The sequence below is a fragment of the Bactrocera tryoni genome, chromosome 1 (genome assembly GCF_016617805.1).
Source record: "Bactrocera tryoni isolate S06 chromosome 1, CSIRO_BtryS06_freeze2, whole genome shotgun sequence".
Classification (NCBI taxonomy): Eukaryota; Metazoa; Arthropoda; class Insecta; order Diptera; family Tephritidae; genus Bactrocera; species Bactrocera tryoni.
The window spans coordinates 29,623,407-29,648,955 of record NC_052499.1 but is presented as its reverse complement, the minus strand read 5'-3'; the positions used below and the strand labels follow the sequence as shown (position 1 = coordinate 29,648,955).

General features: G+C 37.1%; 2 protein-coding genes across 2 annotated transcripts; both read left to right on the top strand.

Moving 5' to 3' along the window:
• The first annotated feature begins 8,215 nt into the window (after positions 1–8,215).
• LOC120777945 lies at positions 8,216–9,663 on the top strand. Its single transcript, XM_040109556.1, has 6 exons — positions 8,216–8,341; positions 8,546–8,663; positions 8,719–8,879; positions 8,951–9,050; positions 9,107–9,157; positions 9,215–9,663. Exons 2-6 carry the CDS (start codon positions 8,550–8,552, stop codon positions 9,299–9,301), a joined length of 513 nt encoding a protein of 170 aa, XP_039965490.1. The 5' UTR covers positions 8,216–8,341; positions 8,546–8,549; the 3' UTR covers positions 9,302–9,663.
• A 470-nt stretch (positions 9,664–10,133) lies between these two features.
• LOC120778729 (ubiquitin-conjugating enzyme E2-17 kDa) lies at positions 10,134–22,255 on the top strand. Its single transcript, XM_040110696.1, has 3 exons — positions 10,134–10,930; positions 20,557–20,842; positions 20,927–22,255. Exons 1-3 carry the CDS (start codon positions 10,887–10,889, stop codon positions 21,050–21,052), a joined length of 456 nt encoding a protein of 151 aa, XP_039966630.1. The 5' UTR covers positions 10,134–10,886; the 3' UTR covers positions 21,053–22,255.
• The last annotated feature ends 3,294 nt before the right edge of the window (positions 22,256–25,549 follow it).

Here is a 25,549-nt window from a genome sequence, read left to right as displayed (position 1 = left end):
GACCTCGTAGCCGAAGCTACTACCAGTTGAGCTTCCACACGGCTCTGGACTAGTGGCCAGGGGTTGGACCCCATACACACATCACTTACACGCACTCATACAAAATATAACCCTAGTCCCAGCTAACCGCCTTCGCCGCTTAAACAATTCACACGCAAACGACCCTAACTGTTCGGTATTCCGACTAGTGGAGATCACACCACTAACATCTAATTATCCATCAGTCCGGCTAATCCCCATACCACCCAAATCCCTAATGTCCTAGTACGTCGGGCAATCTGCAATTAAATGCGCCCAATCCTCTAAATGCATTCAGAGGCCCATGCTCCGTAAGCAGAAAACCTAGACTCAGACAAAATCTGAAGTCTGGATTATCCTCAACGAACCCAGCGTCCTGAGTGTACTCGTAGGTCACTCGGCCGTTAGGACTATTGTCCCAACGTCCTTGCCACCTACACCTAACCCTATCAGCTAGAAGACTCTTGCTCCCTAGACATCACTCCCTCTCCATATCATCGTCGGAAATCCAGTTATTCCGCAGCAATGACCTTGGCCAAGAGGGGGTGCACCAACAAAACCTGCATAGCATCCGTTGAGACGGTGCGACATACAGGCAAACAAGCAAGCATCATACAACGCTGGATTGAGAGAAGTTTTTGAGATTCCAAGACAGTCGTGGCTGCCTTCCACCATACCGTGGCTCCATATGCGGCACAGGCCACAAACAAGCCACGATATTTTACCTGTTGACAGTCATAACTTCTACGTCGTAGATAATTTCATCTAACTTGGAACCAGTATTAACAACAACAACAATGTCAGCCTCGAAATCCAACGCAGAATAACTTTTGCCACCAGGTGCTACTTCGAACTGAGTACAACATCTGATGAGTCGACGTTACGAGTTTTCAAGAGAAAGGTTCTGCGGAAGATTTATGGTCCTTTGTGCTTTGGCCACGGCGAATATCGAGGAAGAAGACGACCTCGACTCCGTTGGAAAGACCGGGTGGAGAAGGACCTGGCTTCGCTTGGAATCTCCAATTGGCGCCACATTGCGAAAAGAGGAAACGACTGGTGCGCTGTTGTTAACTCGGCTATAACCGCGTAAGCGTTGTCTACGCCTCGGTTCGGTTGGTTTTTTTGACAACTGTTACTTGATATATTTTGTTTCCCATTTCATAATAAACGGACTTCCTCGTCAACGTTTGCAAATCGTGCAAATTTATTACCGAAATAATGGTTCGGATCGCGCGACGCATAGCGCACTGTATTCAATATTCGATCTGCATAATCGCCCAGCAGGGTTAGTAATTCGAACAACAATGTATCGGTTTTGCACCAAGTTTTCTCCAGTGGATAATGCACATAGACGCCGCACAGCAGGCGCTATTGGTGCTGTGGAGCAGAGTATCAAAGAAGAAGAGACATGTGCCCATCCATTTTATAATATAGAGCTGCAAAACAATCTATGAGATTGATAGTATCGATAGTTTTATTTTCAACTCACTATCGATAGTTTATTTTTACTATCGATGGTTTATACCTTAACTAGACTTACCAACAGCTTTAATAAAATTACACTTAATAAAGCTACGAATACTTAATGATATGTCCGGTAATCAGAAATAAAGCTCACTTTTGGTTGAATGGGCACATTAATAAATAAATTTGTTCCTTTTGGAGTCATGATAATCCATAAGCCTTCATTGAGACGCCGTTAAATCCTCAGTCAGTCACTGTTTGGTATGCTCTATAGACAGAGGGAATTATTGGTTCACATTTCTTCAAAAATGAAGCCGGTCATAATGTTATATTCAATGGGGAACGTTGCAGAGCCGTGATTAATGACTTTCGTGCCTGAATTGGAGGATTTTGATGTGGACGTCCTTTGGTTTCAACAAGATGGCGTTACCTGTCATACAGCCAATGAAACAATCAATTTATTTAAAGAAACATTTGGTGCGCACATTATTTCGCGATTTAACACTGCTATGCTATTTTTTGTGTAGTTACGTGAAGTCTCTTGTCTATGCAGATAAGCCCGCGGCGATTGACGCCTTAGAAGAGAATATTCGGCATGTTATTACTGACATACATACGTCCTCATTGCTGCAAAAAGTGGTTTCGGCTGGAATTTATTCGCGGCAGCCACGGAGTCATTTTCAAAACTGAAAGACAAACCCTTATATTTAAAATAAAGCTAAGCTCTTGGCCATAACATCAAATTATATACGTTTTATTTCTTCTAGAATACCACGTGTCTAAAAAAGAATTTACATCGAGTTCTCAGGAAACTCGGTGCTCTGCAACAATGTTTGGGTTTTTTCAGAAATTCGCAACAATTATTCCCGTGTGTTATAACTTTGCTGAAGCCGGAATTAACGTTTTCTCTTGTTTTAACTAGAGTTACTTTAGAATAAAAATGTTAGAATTTAACACCAAAGCTCTTAAACATCGCCATTTCAATATTTAAATATCAATAATTATCAGCTCGTCGAACAGTCCAATGATCTAAAACTCATCATGGACGAGCGGTTTATAGGCAAGAAACACAGTATGCAGAAAAAATTATGGATTCTTTAACAGCATTGCCAAATCGATTCAAAAATATTACCTGGGGCTGAGCCTTTCACTAAACAAGACAAGTCAAACTTACAACTATGTTACAAGATGTTTATCCGATAACTCTTTTGCTCCCAGTGAGTTCCACAAGAACTCGCCTTTACGTATTCCCAAGATATGACCTACTCAGCGGGCTTAATCCACAATCATCGCCATTATCTATGCTGTTGATCGAGAGGATCATATGACCACCGACAACTAACCAATAGCGAGGCAACAGGAACAACACTCCCATATGTCCAAAGCCATAAAACCACAATTTTGTATGTTAAAGTTGCGGCGTCTACCACACTTGGGACATCTATCAAATATATTGTTATTATTAATTTTATTGGCGGCGGATGTCGACATACTGATACTGATATATTACATATGTATATGGTCATATACACTATATATATATGTGTAAATATTGATTGTTGGTATATGAAAAATTGTTTGTTGGTATTTTGATACAGGCACACATACTGTTAGGCATTTAGCTGTTAGTTCCAAAGTAGTTTAAGTATGCAACTGATACTTGCAACATAAACTGGTATGGACTTAACCATTGTTGCAGGAGCCGGCGAAGAGGACCACCGAAATTCAAATTAAGCAAAAAGAAAGAATATATATAGAAGGTCCGTCTACTAGACTGCTTCTCACACATCATAACTGGCGCTATTGATGTTGTTTGCGATATTAATGTCACCTTCCGATGTTGTTGGTGTGTTGCTGTAGGCGAAGAGGATATTTCGTATAAACGAGCGCCTGTGGGTAATAAGAGTAAGATTGTTGGCAAACTTGTACCACCAAAATATTGCAGTCAAAGTATTATATTTGTATATAGTTAGGGGACGCTTGCATCATGAAATCCACTCTTCTTTTTTATTGGCGTAGACACCGCTTACGCAGTTATTACAGAGTTTACAACAGTGCGAAGAACGACTTTCTTTGTCGCTGTTTGGCGCCAATTGGAGATTCCAAGTGTAGGCAGGTCCTTATCCACCCTTTTTTTCCTAAGGAGTGGAGGTCTTCCTGATTCTTGGAGATTCCAAGTGTAGGCAGGTCCTTATCCACCCTTTTTTTTCCTAAGGAGTGGGGGTCTTCCTCTTCCTCAGCTTTCCGCGGCAGATACTGCGTTGAATACTCTCAGAGCTAGAGTGTTTTCATCCATTCGGACTGCCTGACCTAGCCAAACCATTTCGCGAGTGCGACAACTGTTTGTTTGATGACAAGAGATATTTCGTCTTGCCCTCGTTCACTATCAGACCCAATTGCTTCGCTTCCTTATTCATTCTGGAGAAACCAACGGCGCGGTTGGACAATGATATCAATATCATCAGCGTAAGCCAGCAGCTGTACACTTCCCTGTTTAGTTCTGCAGCTCGAATTATTTTCTCCAAGAGCAGATTGAAAAAGTCGCACGAAAGGGAGTCACCTTGTCTGCTCAACGTAAGTTTACACAGCCCTATTAGTTTGCGGAGATACCAAATTCAGACCTCGTGGCATAAAGGCAATTCCTTTTCGTGCTGTCAAAAGCAGCTTCGAAATCGATGAAGAGGTGTTGTTTATCGATTCTCTTTTCATGGATATTTTTCAAGTTTTGGGCATGAATATCTTGTTTTCCAGGCCTAAGTTCACACTGATAAGGTCCAATCAGTTTATTGGCGGTGGGCTCTAATCTTTCACGCAGTATGCTCGATAGAACCTAATATGCGATTTTAAAGAGTCTTTTCATACGGTAATTGGCGCAGATTGTGAGGTCTCCCTTTTTATGGATTGTGCAGAGCATACTTAAATTCCAATCGTCGGGTTTGCTTTCGTCCGAACATATTCTACAAAGAAGCCGGGCAAATGGAACGTCCGCTCTATCTTCATCGTTTGTGGAATCAGGTTCACCATCTTCTGGTATTAAGCTTTCACGGCCATTCAGCAGTCTAGCGAAGTATTCCCTTCATAACTTTAGTACGCTCTGAGCATTAGTCACTAGATCACCTCTGAGAGTTCTACAAGAGTATGCTCCGGTCTTGAAACCTTCTGTCAGCCTTCGTATCTTTTCGTAGAATTTTCGCGCTTTACCCCTGTCGGCCAGCTTTCCCTTTTTGACTTCAAATGCGTCTCGCATCTCTCTTTAACTTTCTGTATCTAACCCATCCCGCACGTGTTGTAGTCGATTGTAACGCTGCGAGGTGGGCTGTCTTTTTTCTCTCCACTTCGACACGGCACTTCTCATCGTACCAGCTGTTCTTTTGCATTTTCCGAAAACTAATGGTTTCGTTTGCAGTAACAGTTCCCTTATACCGAGTTGCTGATGAGTGCTCTCAGAGAGCAGGAACTCAAGTCCAGTAGAATATCGTTCGGCTGTCTGTTGTGATTGCAGCTTCTCGACCGCCGAAGTCCATCAGCCTCCAGCCATTTGGGATGTTTCATTATGGAGGTTGAATTTACCGACCAAGTTGCCAAGCTCTCATAAGTGCATTCCAAGTGCTCATAGAAGACATCTCTGGTCATATCGTCCTTCTCTTCCATCGGGGCGTGGGCGCAAATCAGCGATATGTTGAAGAATTTCACTTTGAAGCTGTTCGTGGCTACACATTCTCCCACCGGGTTGAATGCCTGGATTCGCGACGAAGTCTCTCTCCCGCCACGAATCCCACACCGAATGTTTTTCGCTTCTTTGCCACTGTAGTAAGTGCCACAAGGACTTGAGCAGCGACACCTTCAGAATTAAGGGACCCTTAAATCGTTATCCTTAATGCGTTTGCCATGGTCGTCATCAGAAAAGGGATTTCTAATACCAGGGTGTCGTTTCCTTTTCATTGGGGGCGTTTTTTACGTGGCGGGTTTCAAACCCAGTGCACAACCCTGGGGAGGGATGATTCGCCTTCTCACTTTAGCTCGCCTTCAAAGCGGATGTTCTTTGACTACACTGAGGATACTTAATCTAAGACCGGAAGTTATGTAAAAGAATCGTTTCTGGCCACTCTCAAGTGAATGGAGCTTAGAAAACTTTCCTCACTTGCGTAAACTTCTTCATATGAGTCCATCCATTTATTGATTCCATTAATTGGTTTAAATTTGGTATCATGTTTTTAAGAGCGTTTTGCTGAAAATTGGTCTAAGGATGCCCGCAGAGTGGACGCTCAAAGCCGAGCCATGCGCAACGCTGATTGGGATTAGCGCTGACCGAATTTAGGTACGAACAAGTAAGGAAGAGCTAAGTTCGGGTGTCACCGAACATTTTATACTCTCGCATGATAAAGTGATAATCGAGATTTCATTATACGTCATTTACATATTTTTCAAATACCGTATTTTTGTAAAGTTTTATTCCGCTATCATCATTGGTTCCTAAAGTACATATATACTCGTATTATACAGAAAAAGGGGCATCAGATGGAATTCAAAATAGCGTTATATTGGAAGAGGGCGTGGTTGTGAACCGATTTCACCCATATTTCGTACATGTCATCAGGGTGTTAAGAAAATATTATATACCGAATTTCATTGAAATCGGTCTAGCAGTTCCTGAAATATGGTTTTTGGTCCATAAGTGGGCGAGGCCACGCCCATTTTCAATTTTTCAAAAAAGCCTGGGTGCAGCTTCCTTCTGCAATTTCTTCCGTAAAATTTAGTGTTTCAGACGTTTTTTGTTAGTCCGTTAACGCACTTTTAGTGATTTTCAACATAACCTTTGTATGGGAGGTGGGCGTGGTTATTATCCAATTTCTTCCATTTTTGAACTGTATATGGAAATACCTGAAGAAAACGACTCTGTAGAGTTTGGGAGACATAGCTATAGTAGTTTCCGAGATATGTACAAAAAACTTAGTAGGGGGCGGAGCCACGCCCACTTTTCCAAAAAAATTGCTTCGAAATATGCCCCTCCCTAATGCGATCCTCTGTGCCAAATTTCACTTTAATATCTTTATTTATGGCTTAGTTATGACACTTTATAGGTTTTCGGTTTCCGCCATTTTTTGGGCGTGGCAGTGGGCCGATTTTGCCCATCTTCGAAGTTAACCTTCTTATGGAGCCAAGGAATACGTGTACCAATTTTCATCATGATATCTCAATTTTTACTCAAGTTACAGCTTGCACGGACGGACGGACGGACAGACGGACGGACAGACGGACAGACAGACACCCGGATTTCGACTCTACTCGTCACCCTGATCACTTTGGTATGTATATATAACCCTATATCTGACTCTTTTAGTTTTAGGACTTACAAACAACCGTTATGTGAACAAAACTATAATACTCTCGTTAGCAACATTGTTGCGAGAGTATAAAAAGTGGATGCGGGATTCAGCGCTGAAATCCGCTCGTACTTTGCTGTAAACTGTTGTGTTCTGTCCTATTTCTTGTTCGTTACAGTTTCTTTTAACCGCCAAGGATTTAGTTTGAATATAATTTTATTTAAAACAAGATATATCATTAATTAATTTTGTTTTTTGTATAAAAGCCAAAAGTAGGGTGTAAAAAATACGGGGTTTTTCTACTTCCAGATAGATTAGGAATTTGACGTTATAAATTTGGCCTTGATGTGGGTATTCAATAAATTTTGATAGATTACCGAATTGCCGTCATAGGTTTTTCCTGAAAACTAATAATGGCAGGTATTCTAAATAAAGATCGTTCTACCACAAGCTTGGTAATTCCTTGTAAGCAAAACATGAGACCAACATACAATTGAACTATGAAACACGTGATTCGGGGCCGAAAAACACTTCAAAACTTAGTTCACACATAAATCAGCTTCGACTTTTGGCCAGCGTTTACTCTGCGGTGCCTGCGCAATTCAATCCGAAATGTACACACAAGCTTTGGAAGCTGATACATCGCTTTACGTCAACTTTGGCTCGACTTTAAGCGTCCAATCTGCGGGCGCCCTAAGTGACGGTAAAAATAAAAAAAACATTAACTTCGATTTCATTGAAGCTAAAAAAACCTTCACAAATAAAGATGCTTATGATCGTTCAGTTTGTATGGAAGCTATATGCTATTGTGGGCCGATATCAGCGAATCCAACAAGCGAGCAGCTTTTTGGAGGGAAAGGGATATGCGCACGTTGCCACAACAAACTTAATATACCCTAACCAGGGTATATAAATTATTTTTCCTTCGCTTTGAGCTTCTGATTTGATAGATCCAAGGATTCATAACTTATTCTTGGGACAAAAAACCTTTAGAAGTTTAGAAAACTAATTAATTTAATAGAGTTTGTTATTTATTTTTAAGCTCTCCCAAAAGCATAAATATGTATAATGTGTAAAATCTGTCATTAATTATAGAATTAGATAGCCAAGTTTAGTTTTCAATTCATTTCATATATTTTTATTTTTGAACGTATAACTAAAATTCAAAATATTTTAGTACGAATAGTTAAGCAAACTTTTTTTTTAATTAAATAAAGATAACATGTATTGCCTCAAATATGAAAGCAGTAGCAACCAAAATATTAGTTGGAATTATATTTTGTTGGCAAAAATGTCCTAAATTTACATATGACAAAAATTGTTCGTAAAAACTTGTTCAATTCGTATGAGTCTGGCAAAGCAAAATATGTCTAATCACATTGTTGTCATTTCGATTTCATGTTTCATTCCAATTTGTTCCTCCGCTGCAAGTGCAGAGAACGTATAATATACATATATTGTTTACTTTTGGGGAAGAATTATTAAAAACCTAAATAGGATTTAATTATTACTATTAGTGGGCAAACATTTTAAGGGTGAGATATACAATAATTAATAATGAGCTTAAACCCCGTATGAATTGAGCGAATACGTGTAGTCTGTGCGTTTCAGCCTAAAGGCGTGACTTAAGCCACGCCTAAGTTGATTCAATGAGTATAAAGCTGGACTTAAATTGATTTGCGTTGTTGGGCGATGCCAATTAAAAAATACAATTTCTGATAAATGTAATTATTTTATAGCGGAATGGTTGTTTTGGAGTCCTGCTGGTCACCAATCATTTGGTCGAACTCTGTGAAAACCGGAAGTTATGCCGTGGCAGTGTATACAGCGGCGGTATCAGTGGTTTTTATCACATTGGTAAACAAATAATATTACGTCCATTGTAACAATTATATAAAGCATTACTTTTTAGATCAGTTATATGTTATCGGGTGGAGAATCAGCCCAACTGTATTCACCACTTTTTGAAACGGATATTAGGTATTCGATGCCAGTCTATGGAGGAATATTCATATCCTACTTTATTCTCCTCATAATCGCATCATATTTTGTATATTATGGAATAAGAATAAGGTAACATCACATATTTTATGGGTCATCCACATTTGGTTATTAATTTTTCCCGATATTTACAAATACCATAGCACGCGAGGTTGGCTACTACCCTGGTTAATTTTAGTCGGCTTAGGTATATTGTTTCAGTTTTGTTGGGGTCTTTGGCTTATTGGCGGCTACTATATTTATGTAAGTTTTAAGTGCATAATATAATTGTAGTTATTATGTGTTTTTATATTTTACAGCTCGAGCAAACGTTTTCCGCTCTTCTAAATTTTTGCTGGATGGCTTACAATGTAAATAAATTTTACGCAGTTAATAAAGCAAATTTCCTAATTGCAATATAATTACAGATTTATTGCTGGTTGTGCGTGTTCTCACAATACCAATTATTTTTGGAAATGCAAAATCCCAATATCGTTCTCTTGGAGCCATTTTAAGTGGTTGATAGTCCACTTGCAGATTAAATTAAAAAAGCAATATTCGAATGAAACTTAATTGTTAAGATATAGAGTTATTTACATATCAAATGTAAAACATATCGAACCTCCATGTAAATGAAAGCATATATTTATGCTTCTATATGACAAAAAAAGGAAAGATTTAACATTCCGTCCATTTTTTATACATTTGTCGTATAAAAAATATATTTCTAAGATAAAAATACTATATACCCAATATATTTTTCCCCGACAAATTTGAAAATTTTAAATGAATGAGATAATATAAATGCTGCATCATATTTCTTATACATTTTTTGCGAAGATATATAATATTTAATAAGTGTGAAACTTTTCTTAAAACGAAAACTATTTGATATACCTTAAAATATTTTAATAAAATTTTTTAATATTTTCAACTTTTATATTTGTATTAACTCAATTTTATAAATATTTACATTTTACGAAACTTTTTGCTGGATCAACTTCAAATTTCAAGTACATATATGTTCATTCGCAACATATGCAAAAGAAACATTTTATTTAATTTAAATTCATAAGCGGATATATAACCCTTTAAATATTATATGATTTCCCTCGATTTATACAATTTTCGAATATGAATTTTTAACCAAGGCAATTTCTTTTAGATATGGTTACACTGAATATATTAAATCCACTCTGGCATTGCCACATAGAAAGTCACTGTAGTCGTCGTCAGTTTATTTTGTATTGTGCCCAATAAATTGTACATTTACTTGTGATTCAAAAAGCATAGATAATTAAGTGTCTTTTGGATAGTGAAAATATACTCTCTAGTTTCTATATCTATTAAAGTATATTAAATTCATCAAGAAATCGGTGAATAACAAACAAGTTAAATTTATATCTGCGACGGTTTAAATAATTGAAAGCGTATTTCACACAGTGGGGCATCATAGAAATGAAATGAAAGAGATAACTAGTTGATTAGTTCAATGAGGGTTCCAAATTTCGTGCAACAGAGATAAAAGTCTTGAACTCATTTATATCTCAGATTACTGTCTTTTTCACGCATATGAGATTTGAGGGACTGTCAGCTGATGACTTGACAAGTGCTTTACCTAGTTGGCTTGTTCTTGTCAATTATGATATATTTGTTTGTCTCTTCTCAATCGTTTATTTCTTCGTCTTGTATTACTGTCGTTTTTTGAAGTGTTATCGGTTTCCTGGTGTGTTGTTGATGATTCCATCCAATTTGTCAATATATTTCGTTGACTTTTAGTAAAAAATTGTACGCGCAAGGAAAAAGATCATTGGAAACAATTGGAATATAATTTCAATATTGACCTAAAGGCGAATATCGTAGAGTGTAAAGGCAATAAGAAAACGTATATAGATATAAGTGAAGAAGAAGCAATAGAAAACTGTAGTAACACACACGAATAAAAACGCAGCAAAGAAGAATTGCAGAAAGAAGTAAAACGAAACGATTTCTAGTTGTGTTCGTGTAATAAGGAAAAAATTTCGCTGCCAAGTTAAAATTTGTAAAAATTGTTAATTTCATTGTTGAAAAGCGTAAAATCGCTACAATAATAAAAGGAAAATGTCAACACCCGCACGCAGACGTCTTATGAGAGATTTTAAAAGGTAAGAACAGAAAACATCGCGAACCCGATGAGTGAAACTTGCTGAAGTTCAGCCCAATTTAGCGTAGAGAATCACCCATGAAAATGATTTTCGAAATAACGCAGAAGAAATTTATTAAAAGAGGTGGTTATGAAAAATTACTTGTGATATTTTCTTCACATGGTTTTTATTTTTGCATTGTGTGTTTTATTTTGTTTGTTCATGAATATTTGAACATGTACAATTATGTATGTAATTCTTCGTTATGCGTTTTACTTGGCCACAGAAATATTGGCATTGGCATTGTGAATTTAGTTTTTACGTATTTTACGGAACTTCTACACTTTCCCGAAAATTCGCCCAAGCCTCATGTTATGACATGGTAGTTGTTATTGTTTTTGAATTTCAAAAAATGTATGTATACATTTTTACCAATCATGATGCATTATTATTAAAAAACCGTAATGGTTAAAAATATGTGTGCATATTTATCTTCTGTAATGTATTTATCCAAAAATCGTTTGTTTTTAATAATCCTTTTAGATTTAAGTGGTTTATTGATTACATGATATCTTTTGGTGCTTCCTCTTGATTTTCACTTCCTAGTTCAACGATTGTATGACTCCACTTGTGGGTACAGAAACGGTAGACATCTGCCTTGACTCATCTGTTGACGGTATGATCATGATTTTGTTATTCATAAACATACACATATTTGCGAAATTCACTTTCCAATTATATATGTAAACTATTGTTTTTGCTTTACTAATGTCTAAGAAAATATAAAACCCTAAAAGAATGTGAAGCGTGAATATACATGACTCCTTGAAGTACTTCAATATAAACATATAATTTTACAATAGGTGATATCAGATTTTAATTTTGTGTTACTTAAAATATTGAAGGTTCTTTCCCATGGGATTCGGCCAATAGTTCGAACATATAAAAAATTAACCCTAATATTATTCAAGACAAAATATCTTTACATCATACGTACAAATGTGTAAGTTTGTTCGATATAATGGTAGCAAAATTAGAATACTATATAAATTGGTTGCTGTTGTATTATTGAATATGTATGTACATACATATATTTGTCTGGATGTTTAGGTTTTCGTGCATATTATGACGGTAATATATTATATAGGCTTGTCATATAACAATTGCCAAACAGATTGATAGATTTGGTACGTTTTGTTGTGGTACACTAACATCAAAAAGCCAAATACCAAGAAATAAATATGATTCAAAATAAAAGAATCTTAAACATTAAATTGTTTTAAATTTTCCGGATAACCTACACTGCGGTCAAATTTTTAGTAGTGTGCACATGTAGAAGAGGAACCATAAAAGCTCTAACAGCAAGTAAAACAAATCATAAAAAAATTATTATTATTGTTCAACTAATTTCAATGAATTATAAATGTATCCAAAAAAATTATGAGATTTTTGAGGCGGTCAAAAACTTAGTGGTGTAACAACTTAAAGCGAAAAATTTCGAAAAAAAGGTAGTAAAATATTTTTCTATTATAATTTTTTTTTTTCAAATTCGATATTGTCTTTTTATGAAATTAGTATTTCGTTTATTTTTTCTTACTGCAGCTCAGCATCGTGGCATTAGGCCAACAAGTTTTTGCCATCTTTGGATGGAAATAGACTCCCATGCGCTCTTCACAGCCTCCCATAGTTGCGTGGCCGATGTCGGCTTACATCGCAGACATCAAAAATTTTCGATGGGGTTGATGTCGGTGGACTGTGGCGGCTAATCCATTACCTTAATATTCCTTTCCTCAAATCACCCTTTAGCAACTTTACTTGTGTTATCCTGCTGGAACGTCCAAACAAGCGACCCATTTTCAATGTGTCCTACACCTTGCTAAGAGAAGCATGACCAGTTCACACCTCCGTTTATGTTGTAATTTCGCCAGGTATTCGGTATTGGGTGAGCGTCTTGCATATTGACGCGATCTCTTTCCGTAATACTTAACAATCAAAATATTCGTCCGACCATAAAGTGTTCCGGCATTTTGTCGAAACGAAGTCTTCTTTCAACATGCGTTTTAGACAATAACACCACCTTTCTTGGACTGTGGGCGCTCAGGTCGTGCTCGCGCAAACGCCGGTGAACAGTTTTAATACTAGAAGCTGCATTGGAGACGTCTTTCATCTTTGGAGCAGGCGCAAATGGCAACTGCTTTGAGTATCTGCCAATTGAATTGATTTCTCTCACTGACATTGTTCATTCCACGTTCTCTGTTATTACTTGGTTGATACTTTATAGGGTTACGTATTATTGTGGATGACAACCAATAAATTTTGGACTTCGACATACATATCTAAGTTTTGCTCTCAGAAATATATTTTTTTATCAGGGCGCGCTAAATGAAGAGCAGTAAAATTTTAACATTAAAACCACAATTTTATTTTTAATTTTTTAAGTTTTCACAAAATTTTTTTAAACCTTTTTTTTCATGCACTACTAAAATTTTGATTCACCGAAATTGCTTTGCAAATAAACAGTCTCGCAATTGTAATAAAAACAAGCTAAGAAAAACAAGCCGTTGCATGTTTTCATATCGACATCTGAAGATAAGCGGTTTTAAAGGTAATCCAAAAGAATATGTAATAAAAAGTATGATCACATATTGTTAATCAAACGTTTTATTATACGTATCTCCTATATGAATGTATTTGTTTCTTACCAGTTATCACTTGGGCTAAAAAGATTTTTAGAAATACTTTCAATACTTTTCAATTTAGAAAGTCGTGGACATGGACACGGACTGCCGCAAGAGTGATAATACATTTACTGATCTATATGTACCCAAACTTTTATAATACCTTCATACCTACGTATACGTACATATGCATGTGTAAACAATTGTCTACAAAATAATAGGAACACAAATATGAAAAATGTATTTGGCTGCATAACTTCTCTGGATCATAAATATGTATGTATGTATGTATACAACAATATCGGTAAATATAACAAGATATTGGCATGATATACGAAACCGGTTCATAGCAATATCATTTCTAAAATAATCCTTAACCTAAAAAAATTAGCTAAATTAGAAAAGTAATTAAAGTTCCATAATCTATCAGCAATTTAACTTGTTATTTTTAATTTAGCCATTGAATTTTTACTTGTGTGTAGATTCTGGGATTCTGCATAGTTAAAGTAGGAAAGGACAAAAAAATTTACGAAAACTATGAAAAATTTTTAAGGAGGCCTAAAAAATCGAAGAACATCTTGTTAAAACGATAACAAATGTCTTAAATGATAGGAATAAAATTAAACGTCTAAATGAGAGCGCGAGCACACAGATTGAAACGATTTCTATATAGGACACAATTGCAAAATTAATGGTCAACCATTCGGAGGTAGAGACGTTATGAAGTGTGAGTGTAGTGCCACAACATGAGGCGGTTACCTTGTATTTAGTGATATAATTTGCAGGAAACACTCGAGCAAAGTGTATCCCACATTAGAGGTGAAAAATTTTCTATTTCAAAACCACAACGATAAACCTAACCTCATATATGAGCAAGGATGTTATTATATTTAGTTTTCCGGTGGGGATGATGTGATTTCTAAGTGTCGTTTCGGTCATTTTTAATATGTCATGATCTGTAAGTATTTTTCATTGTGTTCAGCAATGTTTACAATTTCCTCATGGAAAGATATACGAAATAACAATATTAACAAATGATTCAATTTTATTATCAAAATAATTATTCTTCAATTGAAACATTTCGTGCGCTTTTGCTATTTTGTGTATACATATACATATGGTGCGGTAAATAAACTAAACTATCGCTTCTAGTGCGAAGAAAATCCACATATTATTCATGAACAACGATAACATTCATCTAAATTGACAGTTTGGTGTGGCTTTTGATTTGGTGGAATCATCAGTCCGTTCTCCTTTTGAAATGAAGTTGGTGACACCGTTACCGTCAGTGGAGAGCGGTATAGATCTAGATTCAATTCCCACGACAGCCGGTTCTACGTACCGGAATTGACTCGGGTTTTATCCGACCAAGGGCTGTTTTTTCGGCGATCTAACCCCGTTTGGATCGGTGAGTGTTAATTTGTGTTTGTCATCATTGGAGTAATGCCTTGCAGCAGGGTTGCTCCGTATCCTCCTGACTCGTGCTGGTATTGAGTCCAACCCGGCCCTGAAGGAATTTTTCTGCTGCGTATGCACAAAAAGGCTCCATCCAAACTCCACCTCGATCAGGTGTAATTCATGCAATGGATGGAGCCATCTTAAGACCTGCTCAAGCCTTAAGACTCACAGGGAGTGGACCACGAGTTACGTGGCCCCATGTTGCCTACGCAATACTGCGACACCAGCCTCTACGGCTGGGCAATCTGCCGCCGCTCACCCCGAGTGGCTAACAGAGGACGTCCGCGGTCTCTCTCCAAGCAGTTCCTGCTGGGATGTTTTCGCAGAAATCATGCTTGCAGCCATCTGCTTAGAGCGGAACCGCCTCCTAGGAGCATCAAAAGGTCCTTCCTAGACTACGTCGACGACGTCGTAGAGTAAGCCGACCGGACTTCGGACGCAACTGACTTCCGACAGGTACTGACCGCCATTCACAGTGGAGCCATTAACACCTTTACCAACTCCCTTCCCGTGAATGGCGTTCTTGGAGTCAAACCGCCACCTATCGCATACGAAGAGCTCGAGTTGCCGCGAGAAACGCGTGTGACCCTAGGGCAGCTTCGTTCTGGATATTGTAGCAGGTTAAACTCCTACCTATCCAGAATCGACCCAGACATACCCAACGTATGTCCTGCATGCAACGAGTCTCCGCATAACTCTGACCACCTCTTTGCATGCCCTACCAACCCCACTCATCTAACACCTCTTTCCCTTTGGTCCGACCCCGTCGAAACAGCACGTTTCCTGGGCCTCCCGTTAGATGACGTCGATGACAACATAGATTACCGTTACCATCCTAACAGGGACTGATAAACCGTTAAAACAGCAACAACAGCGGTATAAATCGATGATAACCAACTTTGTTTGGCGGAAATTAGAAGTTGATCTTGACAACATCTTGTTCCAACAAGAAGGGGCTACATGCCAAACAGCACGTGCAACAACTGATTTATTGCGAAGAAGTTGTGATATACAGCTATGGACATATAAATGGCACATTCACTTAAGTATACTTTCATATGCTAAAGTATCTTTAATATTCTTTCAGAAAACCAAGTTTTGCGGTTTTCTGAAAGTTTATTCCTTACATCTAAAATATAGCACAAACTCAATTTCGAATTCATTAATAACACAACAAAAATTATGAAAAGGTAGAAAAAGTGGTGAAATTAGATGGACGCATAAATGGCACAATCTGCAAAAGAGGGGAAAAATCGAGTTAAAAACGTGTTTTTATCTGGTTCTTTTGAGTACAAACAATTTAGTAGCTAATATTTTGTGCTGTAGCCTTTGTTTTTAATGACTGCTTCACACCTGCGACTCATACTCTCAACCAGTTTTTCACACTTGGTCTTAGGTATGGCATGCCAAGCTTCCTGAACGGCAGCCCAAAGATCATCCAGATTTTTATAATTTTTCTTCGCGACTCTAATCTTGACTTCATTCCATAAGTTTTCAATGGGATTTAAGTCGGGGCTCTGCGCTGGCCAATCTAAGACATCGATTTCTCCGCACTAAACCAATTCTTAACTAGTTTGGAGGAGTGTTTGGGGTCATTGTCTTGCATAAATTTCCATTTAATTGGCATGTTATCAAAGGCATATGGTTCCATATGATGTCTCAAAATGTCTAAGTATTGAAACTTATCCATCTTGCCGTTTATCCGTACGAGTGGCCCTATGCCATGCCAGGAAAATGCACCCCAAACCATAATGTTTCCGCCCCCGTGTTTGATTGTCTTCTGTGTGAACCTTGGATTAAATTCTTGGCTTTTAGGACGATGAACAAAAACTCTTCCATCTGGCCCTATCCTGTTGATCTTCGTTTCGTCACTCCACAATATGTTTTTCCAAAAATTGATTGCTTTTTCTTGATGGGCTCTGGCGAAGGCCAATCGGTTAGAAATGTTTTTTTTTGACAGGAGTGGCTTCTTCCTAGAAATGCGCCCAAACAAGTTTGTTTCATTCAGTCGTCTCCTGACAAGCCTACAGGATATTTCTGTATCCAATGATTGGTTGATATCGGCTGCTATCTGTCGTGCTGACTTGAATGGGTCATTTTTGGACATGCTTACAATAGCAGCATCCGTACGCGCATCTGTTTTTCGAAGCCTTGGTTTTCGAATTTGTGATTTTATCAATAAATCAGGGTTCTTCACACATGAATTAATTGCATTGTATACTTTTTTCCGAGAAATATTTAAATTTTTTAGCAATTTCGGCCACTTTCTGTCCTCCTTCATGCATTTTCCATATGATTCGTCTTTCTTCTATTGTGGTATGCTTTCCTGATCCCATTTTCTATAACTTATTTACTCAAAATACTTCTGATTAAAAACTATCCAACTATGGTAAATATCATGCGCTTCTATCGAAGTTTACGCAGGAACTGTGTATGCAAATTAGTTTGTGCCATTTACGTGTCCATTCAATATTAGTGTTGTTTACACAAAATTGATAACGGTAAATAATTAGCAAAACATAACGGAATATTTCGCCGCTGCAGATATGAGAGCTATTACGGGACAAAGTTGGATGCAAAAAATTTGACATTTCGAGCAATTTTTAATGGACAATTTTTAACATTTAGTTGAAATATAATTTTGTGCCATTTATACGTCCATAGCTGTAACTTCATTAGACTACTTCTTGTGGGGTTATTGGAAGTCATTAATTTTTTAGAAATAAATTCAGACTCTCTTTAGCCTTACTTACTTAAAAAGTACAGGAAAATTGGGTTCATCGAATTCGTCCTCCAAAAGACATCGTGATAATAATTGTATCGATTATACTTCACACTAATTAAAAAACACTTTAATTTCCTTAACAATTCGTGTGTTTTTTTTTAGAAAATAAGTCATATCAACCTTATTGAAAACCCCTGTACAATACTAAGCCACTAAATACGTTGTTGTTGTTGTAACGGTAGAATTCTGCCGAGTTGACAGTCCTTGGTCGGATAAAAATCCGGGTCCGTTCCGGTTCAAAGACCCGACTGTCGTGGGAGCGGCCACTAAATACGTAATCCCAATCGCCGGACATAAACCGTAGAAAAAACAATTCGCTGAAAGGGGGGAAAAATGGCCGAAAACGACGCGAAGTCCAAAGCATTCGTCGGCATCTTCAAACAATTATTGTTGCACAAGAAAAGCCAACCAAATATTATTATTGCGTCTCAATTTGTTCAATCGACCTCAACGTCAAGAAACCTCAGGACCGATATCAAAAAAGTTTTGCAGAACAAAAACCATCAAATTACGTGAGTGAAAGAAGTTTGCGAAAGATTACCATTTCAACATTGCCAGCCCTCATAGACTCTATTTCTAGGATGTGTGATGCGCTAATATTACCATACATGGAATCCGTTTGCGTTCTATTGAAATATTTGGACTGTGGAAATATTAATACATCATTAGTGACGTGAATATGTTTTGCAAAAATTTTGAGAGAATAAACAATTTTCTTCTTGAAAATTGAGAGATTCGTTTTGTTCATATGGCCACTGTTATTTTTGTTTTTTTTTTTGTGGGCAACTGTATATACGGGTGAATGTTTAGTCTACTAAATTTGTTTGTATAATCCTATACGACTGCATAATGAAAGATGGATGATATGTATATACATTATATGTAGATATGTATAAAACAAATTTTATTTACATATTAGTGAGGTGAAAGAACTAAGAGGTAAGCTACGACAACGACAACAACAGCTAAGACGTACTACATGGCACGCACATATATTCATATGTACAGTGCTGTGCTTAACGAATGAAACGAAACAAATGTGTTCCAAATTTTTGCTTTATTATATCATTTTTTTTTTAGTATATGTATATTTGAACTGAAATATAATTAACTTATACATTCATTCAAGTAAGTAAGCATGTTAAAAGCCAAAGAAGCACATATTATGATATTATGAAAACTCGAAATGAAATTGTTGTTTCAAATTCCCAACGAAGCTAATTTTTCCGATTTGAATACGGTACTATTGGGGCCTCCTAATACATTATTTGAAGATTGCGAAAACTGCAATCTAGCAAACTAACCTTAAAAATATAAATTTTAACCAAACATGAAAAGTAGTAATTAAATACATATACATAGTACAAATGTATTCATATGTATGATTAATATTTTAATTACAATTGTTAATTACATCGTAAAATCATAATATTTTACGCAATTACAATTCTCAACGCTATGTTATCGGTTGTTGTTGTTGTTGTTGTTGTTTTAACGGAAATTCAATCCCCGTTGGGATGGTAAATGTATTTGTGTTGTCGCCGATGTCATCTAACGGTAGGCCCAAGAAACGTGCTGTTTCGACGGGGTCGGACCAAAGGGAGGAGGGTGTTAGGTGGGTAGGGTTTGTTGGGCATGCAAAGAGGTGGTCAGTGTCATGCGGAGACTCGTTGCATGCAGGACATACATTAGGTATGTCAGGGCCTATTCTGGATAAGTAGGAGTTTAACCTGCTACAATATCCAGAACGAAGCTGCGCTAGGGTCACTCGCGTTTCTCGCGGCAGCTGGAGCTCTTCGTCTGCGATGGGTGGTGGTTTGACTCCAAGAACGCCATTCACGGGAAGGGAGTCGGTGAAGGTGTTGATGGCTCCGCTGTGAATGGCGGTCAGTACCTGTCGAAAGTTAGTTGCGTTATCGGTTCGTTATAACTTATGACTTTATGAGACTATATGAAACCCCTAACTACAAGCATATGCAACCATTATTTAAGTCTTGAAGTACGAAATTTTAATTTTTTTTAAATACCTGATAAAATTGTCAAACGGTTTAAGATCTCAAACATTTCGAGAATTATATTATGAATTAAATGCTTACACCAGAACTTTACCAACCCCGTTCCCACGATAGTCAAGTCGAAGTAACCGGAACGGACCCGGATTTTTAACCGGCTCCATACCTCGAAAATATTTCGGGAACGTTTTCTACCACAATTCAACAACAACAACAAATATTAAACGAATGTTTTGAAATGTTTTGCCATTATTCTCAACTGGACAATAACTGCCATCAATATTTTCTTTTACCCATACTTTTTTCACTAAAAATATTAAATTTAGCAATTTTGAATTAAAATATAAGAAAAAATAATACTAATATGCTAAGATGGAACAATAATAATGGTGGTGCACCATCGCTTTTTATCAATTTTTCAATAAAACTCAATTTCTCCAGAATATAATATTTTTTATAAGAATTTTGACATTCGAGAGACATACTTTTACATAAAAGAAGCCAATAAAATACATAATAGGTGCAAAATATATACACAGACATGTCATTGTTAATTAGTTGCACGCAACTGTATGTATACATATACATATGGTTCAAAAGGTCTATGCCATTCATTTAAATGAGAATTTTAAATGTAATCAAACAACACATATACAAAAATTATTTTCCAATAATAAAAATTAACCGCATTCACTATCTTTGCTTTTATTGCAGACTTCAAGAAGATCCACCAACTGGAGTTTCTGGAGCGCCAACAGATAACAATATTATGATTTGGAATGCTGTGATTTTCGGTCCACACGACACCCCATTCGAAGACGGTACCTTTAAATTAACAATAGAATTTACGGAAGAGTATCCAAATAAACCGCCAACGGTTAGATTCGTATCAAAAGTATTTCATCCGAATGTGTATGCAGATGGTGGAATTTGTTTGGATATCTTGCAAAACAGATGGAGTCCCACATATGATGTTTCAGCTATTCTAACATCTATACAGGTGTGTACCATAATATTCCCAACACGTCAACAAGTGATTAATACTTATTATATTTTAAAAAATGTTTTGAATATTTATTTTTAGTCTCTATTAAGTGATCCGAATCCAAATTCACCAGCTAATTCCACAGCTGCTCAGCTCTATAAAGAGAATCGTCGCGAATATGAGAAGCGAGTGAAAGCTTGTGTTGAACAAAGTTTCATCGACTAGCCATCCGCCACAGCAGCTACAACACGCAAATCAACTGCAGCTGCTAGTGCAGTAGGAAGAGGAACTGTAACTGCAGCATCTACAATGTTTTATTGAAATAAAATTCGAAGAAAAAAATTAAAATATTAAAATTTAAAATACATATATATAATGCATAATATACAATACATAAAAAACAAAAATCATACACATTCGCACATCTTTTTCAGTCGGATAAGTTGTGTTGCTAAACATTGCGATAAAAACAAACTCATCAAAAAAGATGTAGTTGCACTTATGGCAGCAAAACAAAAAACAAAAACAAAACTGTATGAATAAAAGTGGCAAGCTCGAAATGGAGAACTCCACAATATATTCGTAAAAGTAGCAATGTGATTGCTATGTGCAACTCTTTAATGACCGATTAACATGAAGGATTTGTCGTTAACAATCCAATGTTAAATCGATACTGCGGTTAAAGAAAAACATGCGATTAATGTTGATCTGCGAAATGCTGTTTCGTCGCGCTTCACATCTTCAGAAATAAATAGAATTTGTAGAAGAAAACAATATATTAACAAATAAAAACCTATTACATTAATATGTGTATGTACCTTAATGGAAATTAACTTCAGTGTAATTTGAGTGGAAATTTAGAATATAGAAACACCAACGCTATAAGTGACCGACGTTGTTAAATTTCGAGAAAAGCAGCTTAAGCTATTGAAAAGAGATTTAGCCGGAAATGTATGTTACCTAACCAGTTGTCCATATAAGATTTCCTAATTCCAACGTACCATACGCAGGCTATTTGGTGACGTCAACAACCTGCAAACCCTACTTACTTCCTCTCTTGTTACAACTAACATTGAATGGGTGCTCAAAATATTTGCATATTACCACTCTCGTTTTAGAAATAAAATCACATTGATTATCTAACTCACAATATTATTACTAATATAAACCACCAGTGTCAATATTGTTAAGAGGAAATAAGAAAATGTAATTCTCGTCGCATTCTTTGTAATTGTTTTGATGGAGAAATTTGATTTGTAGCAAAATTGAACCGATGTTCGAAATAAATTTTTAAATTTGCTTTATTGAACTCACTCCTACGACCAAGAAGCTTTTCATTTTGCTATTGCTATTTGTTTTGTGCATGTAATTCTTATATTGTCGTATATTTAAGTATGCTCCACATGATCCAATAAACAGCAGAAATCATTTTACTGTTATTAAGCAATTACAAATAAACAACAGAAGTATATACATATATTTAACATAAATAAAACTATTATAAAAATACATTGTAAGAATTACGATATGATAATATAAGTTGTCTCTTATTTCAGTTTTCAAAAGGTCAACTCGAAGTATACTTGACAAATTCGTGAAGTTTTATGTTTCTGACAAGCTATTTTATATCCATGGATTTTTTTTATTAGAAAGCAGTCCAAAAGTAAGAGCTAAGTCACTCAAAGGGAAATAATGCAGACCGAGTGTGTGAATTTGTACATTTGCGTATAGACGAATGTGATTAAAAGGATTAAATACCTAGCAGACTATAAGATTGTAAAATCGAAATCCATTTTTCAACCTTTGCAAATATTCAAAAAAATGAAAATTCCATTGTATTCGGTGACACAACATATTTTGATTATACTGTTACTAAAACTCCTAGTGAAATTAGTTATTGGAACTGAAAGTAGACGGTCTGGTGCATTTGGTGGGATACATACAAATTTAAAAATTGAAGTGATTGAGTGTTGAGAGAATACAAAAAATACATGGGTTACTACTAACTTAAACGCAGAAAGGTAAGGATTCTCATTCAGGTAAGGATATACTCTTGCAGTTTGCAAGAATCAAAGCCAGGGAAATATCTTAAGATACCACAGGATCGGAATCCAAGTAAATACCATATATTGGGTAGTCGAAAAAGTCTTCGTATTTCTAATCAAATTTTAACTTATTTTTGTTTTTATTTTTTATAATAATAAATAAATAAACAAATGTGTGAAATTTCCAGAACGGAAGCGAGCGAACCATTGTTGTGGTACACGAACTGTTACAGGATCGTCTTCGTAAACTTTACAAATTTCATTGGTGGCTTGCGTGTGCATCCATGTTCGTCCTGGTTACGTAGACCAGACTGTCGTGGGAATGTCCAGAATGTCTACGTAACCAGGACGAACCCGCATTTATATGTGGCCAAGGACTGTCAACTCGACAGAATTCTGCAAGAGAAGAGTGTCAGATGAGTAGAGTTAGCAGGGCATGCGAAGAGGTGGCCAGTGTCGTGCGGAGACTCTTTGCACGCTGGACATATAAATGATATGTCAGGACCTATTCTGGATAAGTAGGAGTTTAACCTACTACACTATCCAACATAGCAACCTAAATTTGGACAGTGCCACGCCGATTTTTGGAATTTTGCCTAAGCGAATTTAGTTCTTGTAACTTAAATGGTTTGGTAGATACAGTGAATCAAAAAAGTTTAGGCACAGGCGTTGTCTTTGCTGAAAAGTGCATTCAAAATTGAAATGACAATTTTTTTAACCAACTTTTTGACGCAGTTCGTATTTTTAGTTTACATACATACATGTATATCATATTAAGCCAAGAAATATTCCGTTATTTCATAAGAAACGCGAAATGCATGTACAAATGGCTAAACGCTCTAATGAAGGCTCTGCGGCTTATTACTCATAATTATTTTGAAGTTGTTCAATTTTCGACGGAGTGCAAAAAATTCACACCACGCCCGGAACGAGCTGTAGTGACTCAGAATCCGAAGATTGCAGCAGTAAAGCTATGTTAAGACAGATATGCAACAGAGCTTTGAAAAAACTTTCACCCCAAACTGTGCGTAACACTACACAAAGCTGGTTATCATGAGCCAGTTCCACGACGCAAGCCATTCATTTCGGGAATGAAACATAGAGCTCCAGGAAAATAATATAATTAAGACTGTGAAACATGGCGGCGGTAACGTAATGGTTTGGGGGTGCATTGCAGCATCCGGTGCGGGAAATCTCGTTTTTATTGATGATAAAATGGATAAGCACTCATATTTGAAAATCTTAAAGGAAAATTTAGCGCCAAGCGTTGAAAAGTTGGGGTTAGGTGGGCAATCATTGTTGTTTCAACAAGACAATGACCCGAAGCATGCGTCATATCTTGTGCAAGAATGGCTTATCTACCATTGGAAGCAATTAAAAGCACCTCCGCGATCCCCAAACACTAACCCTATAGAGCATATTACTTTTGTAGATTCAAAGAGAAACCTTTTACAGCGCGGGGTCAGTCCCATTTTCTTTCAAAAAATGTTTCGCACATGTGTCCCTTGCTCCGCGACCTCCTGTGTCAAATTACAGTTCTACATCTTAATTTAATGTTTAGTTATGGCCTTTTATAGGTTTTCTTTTAATGACGTTTTGTGGCCGTGGCAGTAATTTGATTACGCGTTTCAGTAATACGAACCATCTTACGATGTCGAGAAACATTTGTACCAAGTTTCATTAAAATATCTCAATTTTTACTCAACCCACAGCATGCAGAGATAGACGGTCGGATTAATAATCATCTGGGCTTAAATTCGTCTCATCTTGCTGATTTCAAATATGACATAACGGTTTCAATACAAAAGGGAAGAATAAACAAGCAGTGTTGTAACTAATGATTTCTTTCAACGGTTGTCGTACAGGGTTTGTCCGGAAAGTATTAGGACTGAGTCGATTTAAAAAAATTTATTGAACCAATCGTTATAATTCTTTAAAAACTTACAAACTAGGCTCCATCTGTGTCGATACAGCGCCTCCAGCGCGATTGAAGGCGTCACGAAAGTAATTTTCCGGAATAGCCTTGAGAGCAGAGGTGCATGCTGCTTGAATCCCTTCTGGCGTCTCAAAATGCTTGCCTTTCGTCGGTCTTTTTAGGCAAGGAAGCAAAGAAAAAGTCCGGAGGCCACATCTGGGCTGTAGGGTGGCTGCGTAAGCGTTGGGTTGCCGGCCTTGGTTAGGTAGCTGTTCACAAGAAAGGCGGGGGAGCCGGGGCGTTGTCGTGGCGCAACTTCAAACCGGCTCCGATGTCAAGTGCTCCGTCACAATATCATAAACCACAGATTGTGATAAATTTAACATCTTCGCAATTAAACGAATACTTACTTAGTTGACGGTCTGAGTTCAAAACTTTGCGCACACGAGTCACATTGTCGGTGTTTGTCGAAGTCGCAGGTCTGCCAGGACGGGCTTCATCAGCGACCACTTCCCGGCCTTCCACAAAGGTCTGGTGCCACCGAAACACACCAATTCTTGCTAAAGCAATATCAGGGTAAGCCTGCTTTATCGTCGCGCGAAAATATTTGTCCTGAGTCTCCAGCTGCTCGGAGACAACTGACCAGCCGCTCGGCGAGAGTTATTCTGCGTTGGATTTCGAGGCTGACATTGTTGTTGCTGTTAATGCTGGTTCCAAGATAGACGAAATTATCTATGACTTCGAAGCTATGACTGTCAACAG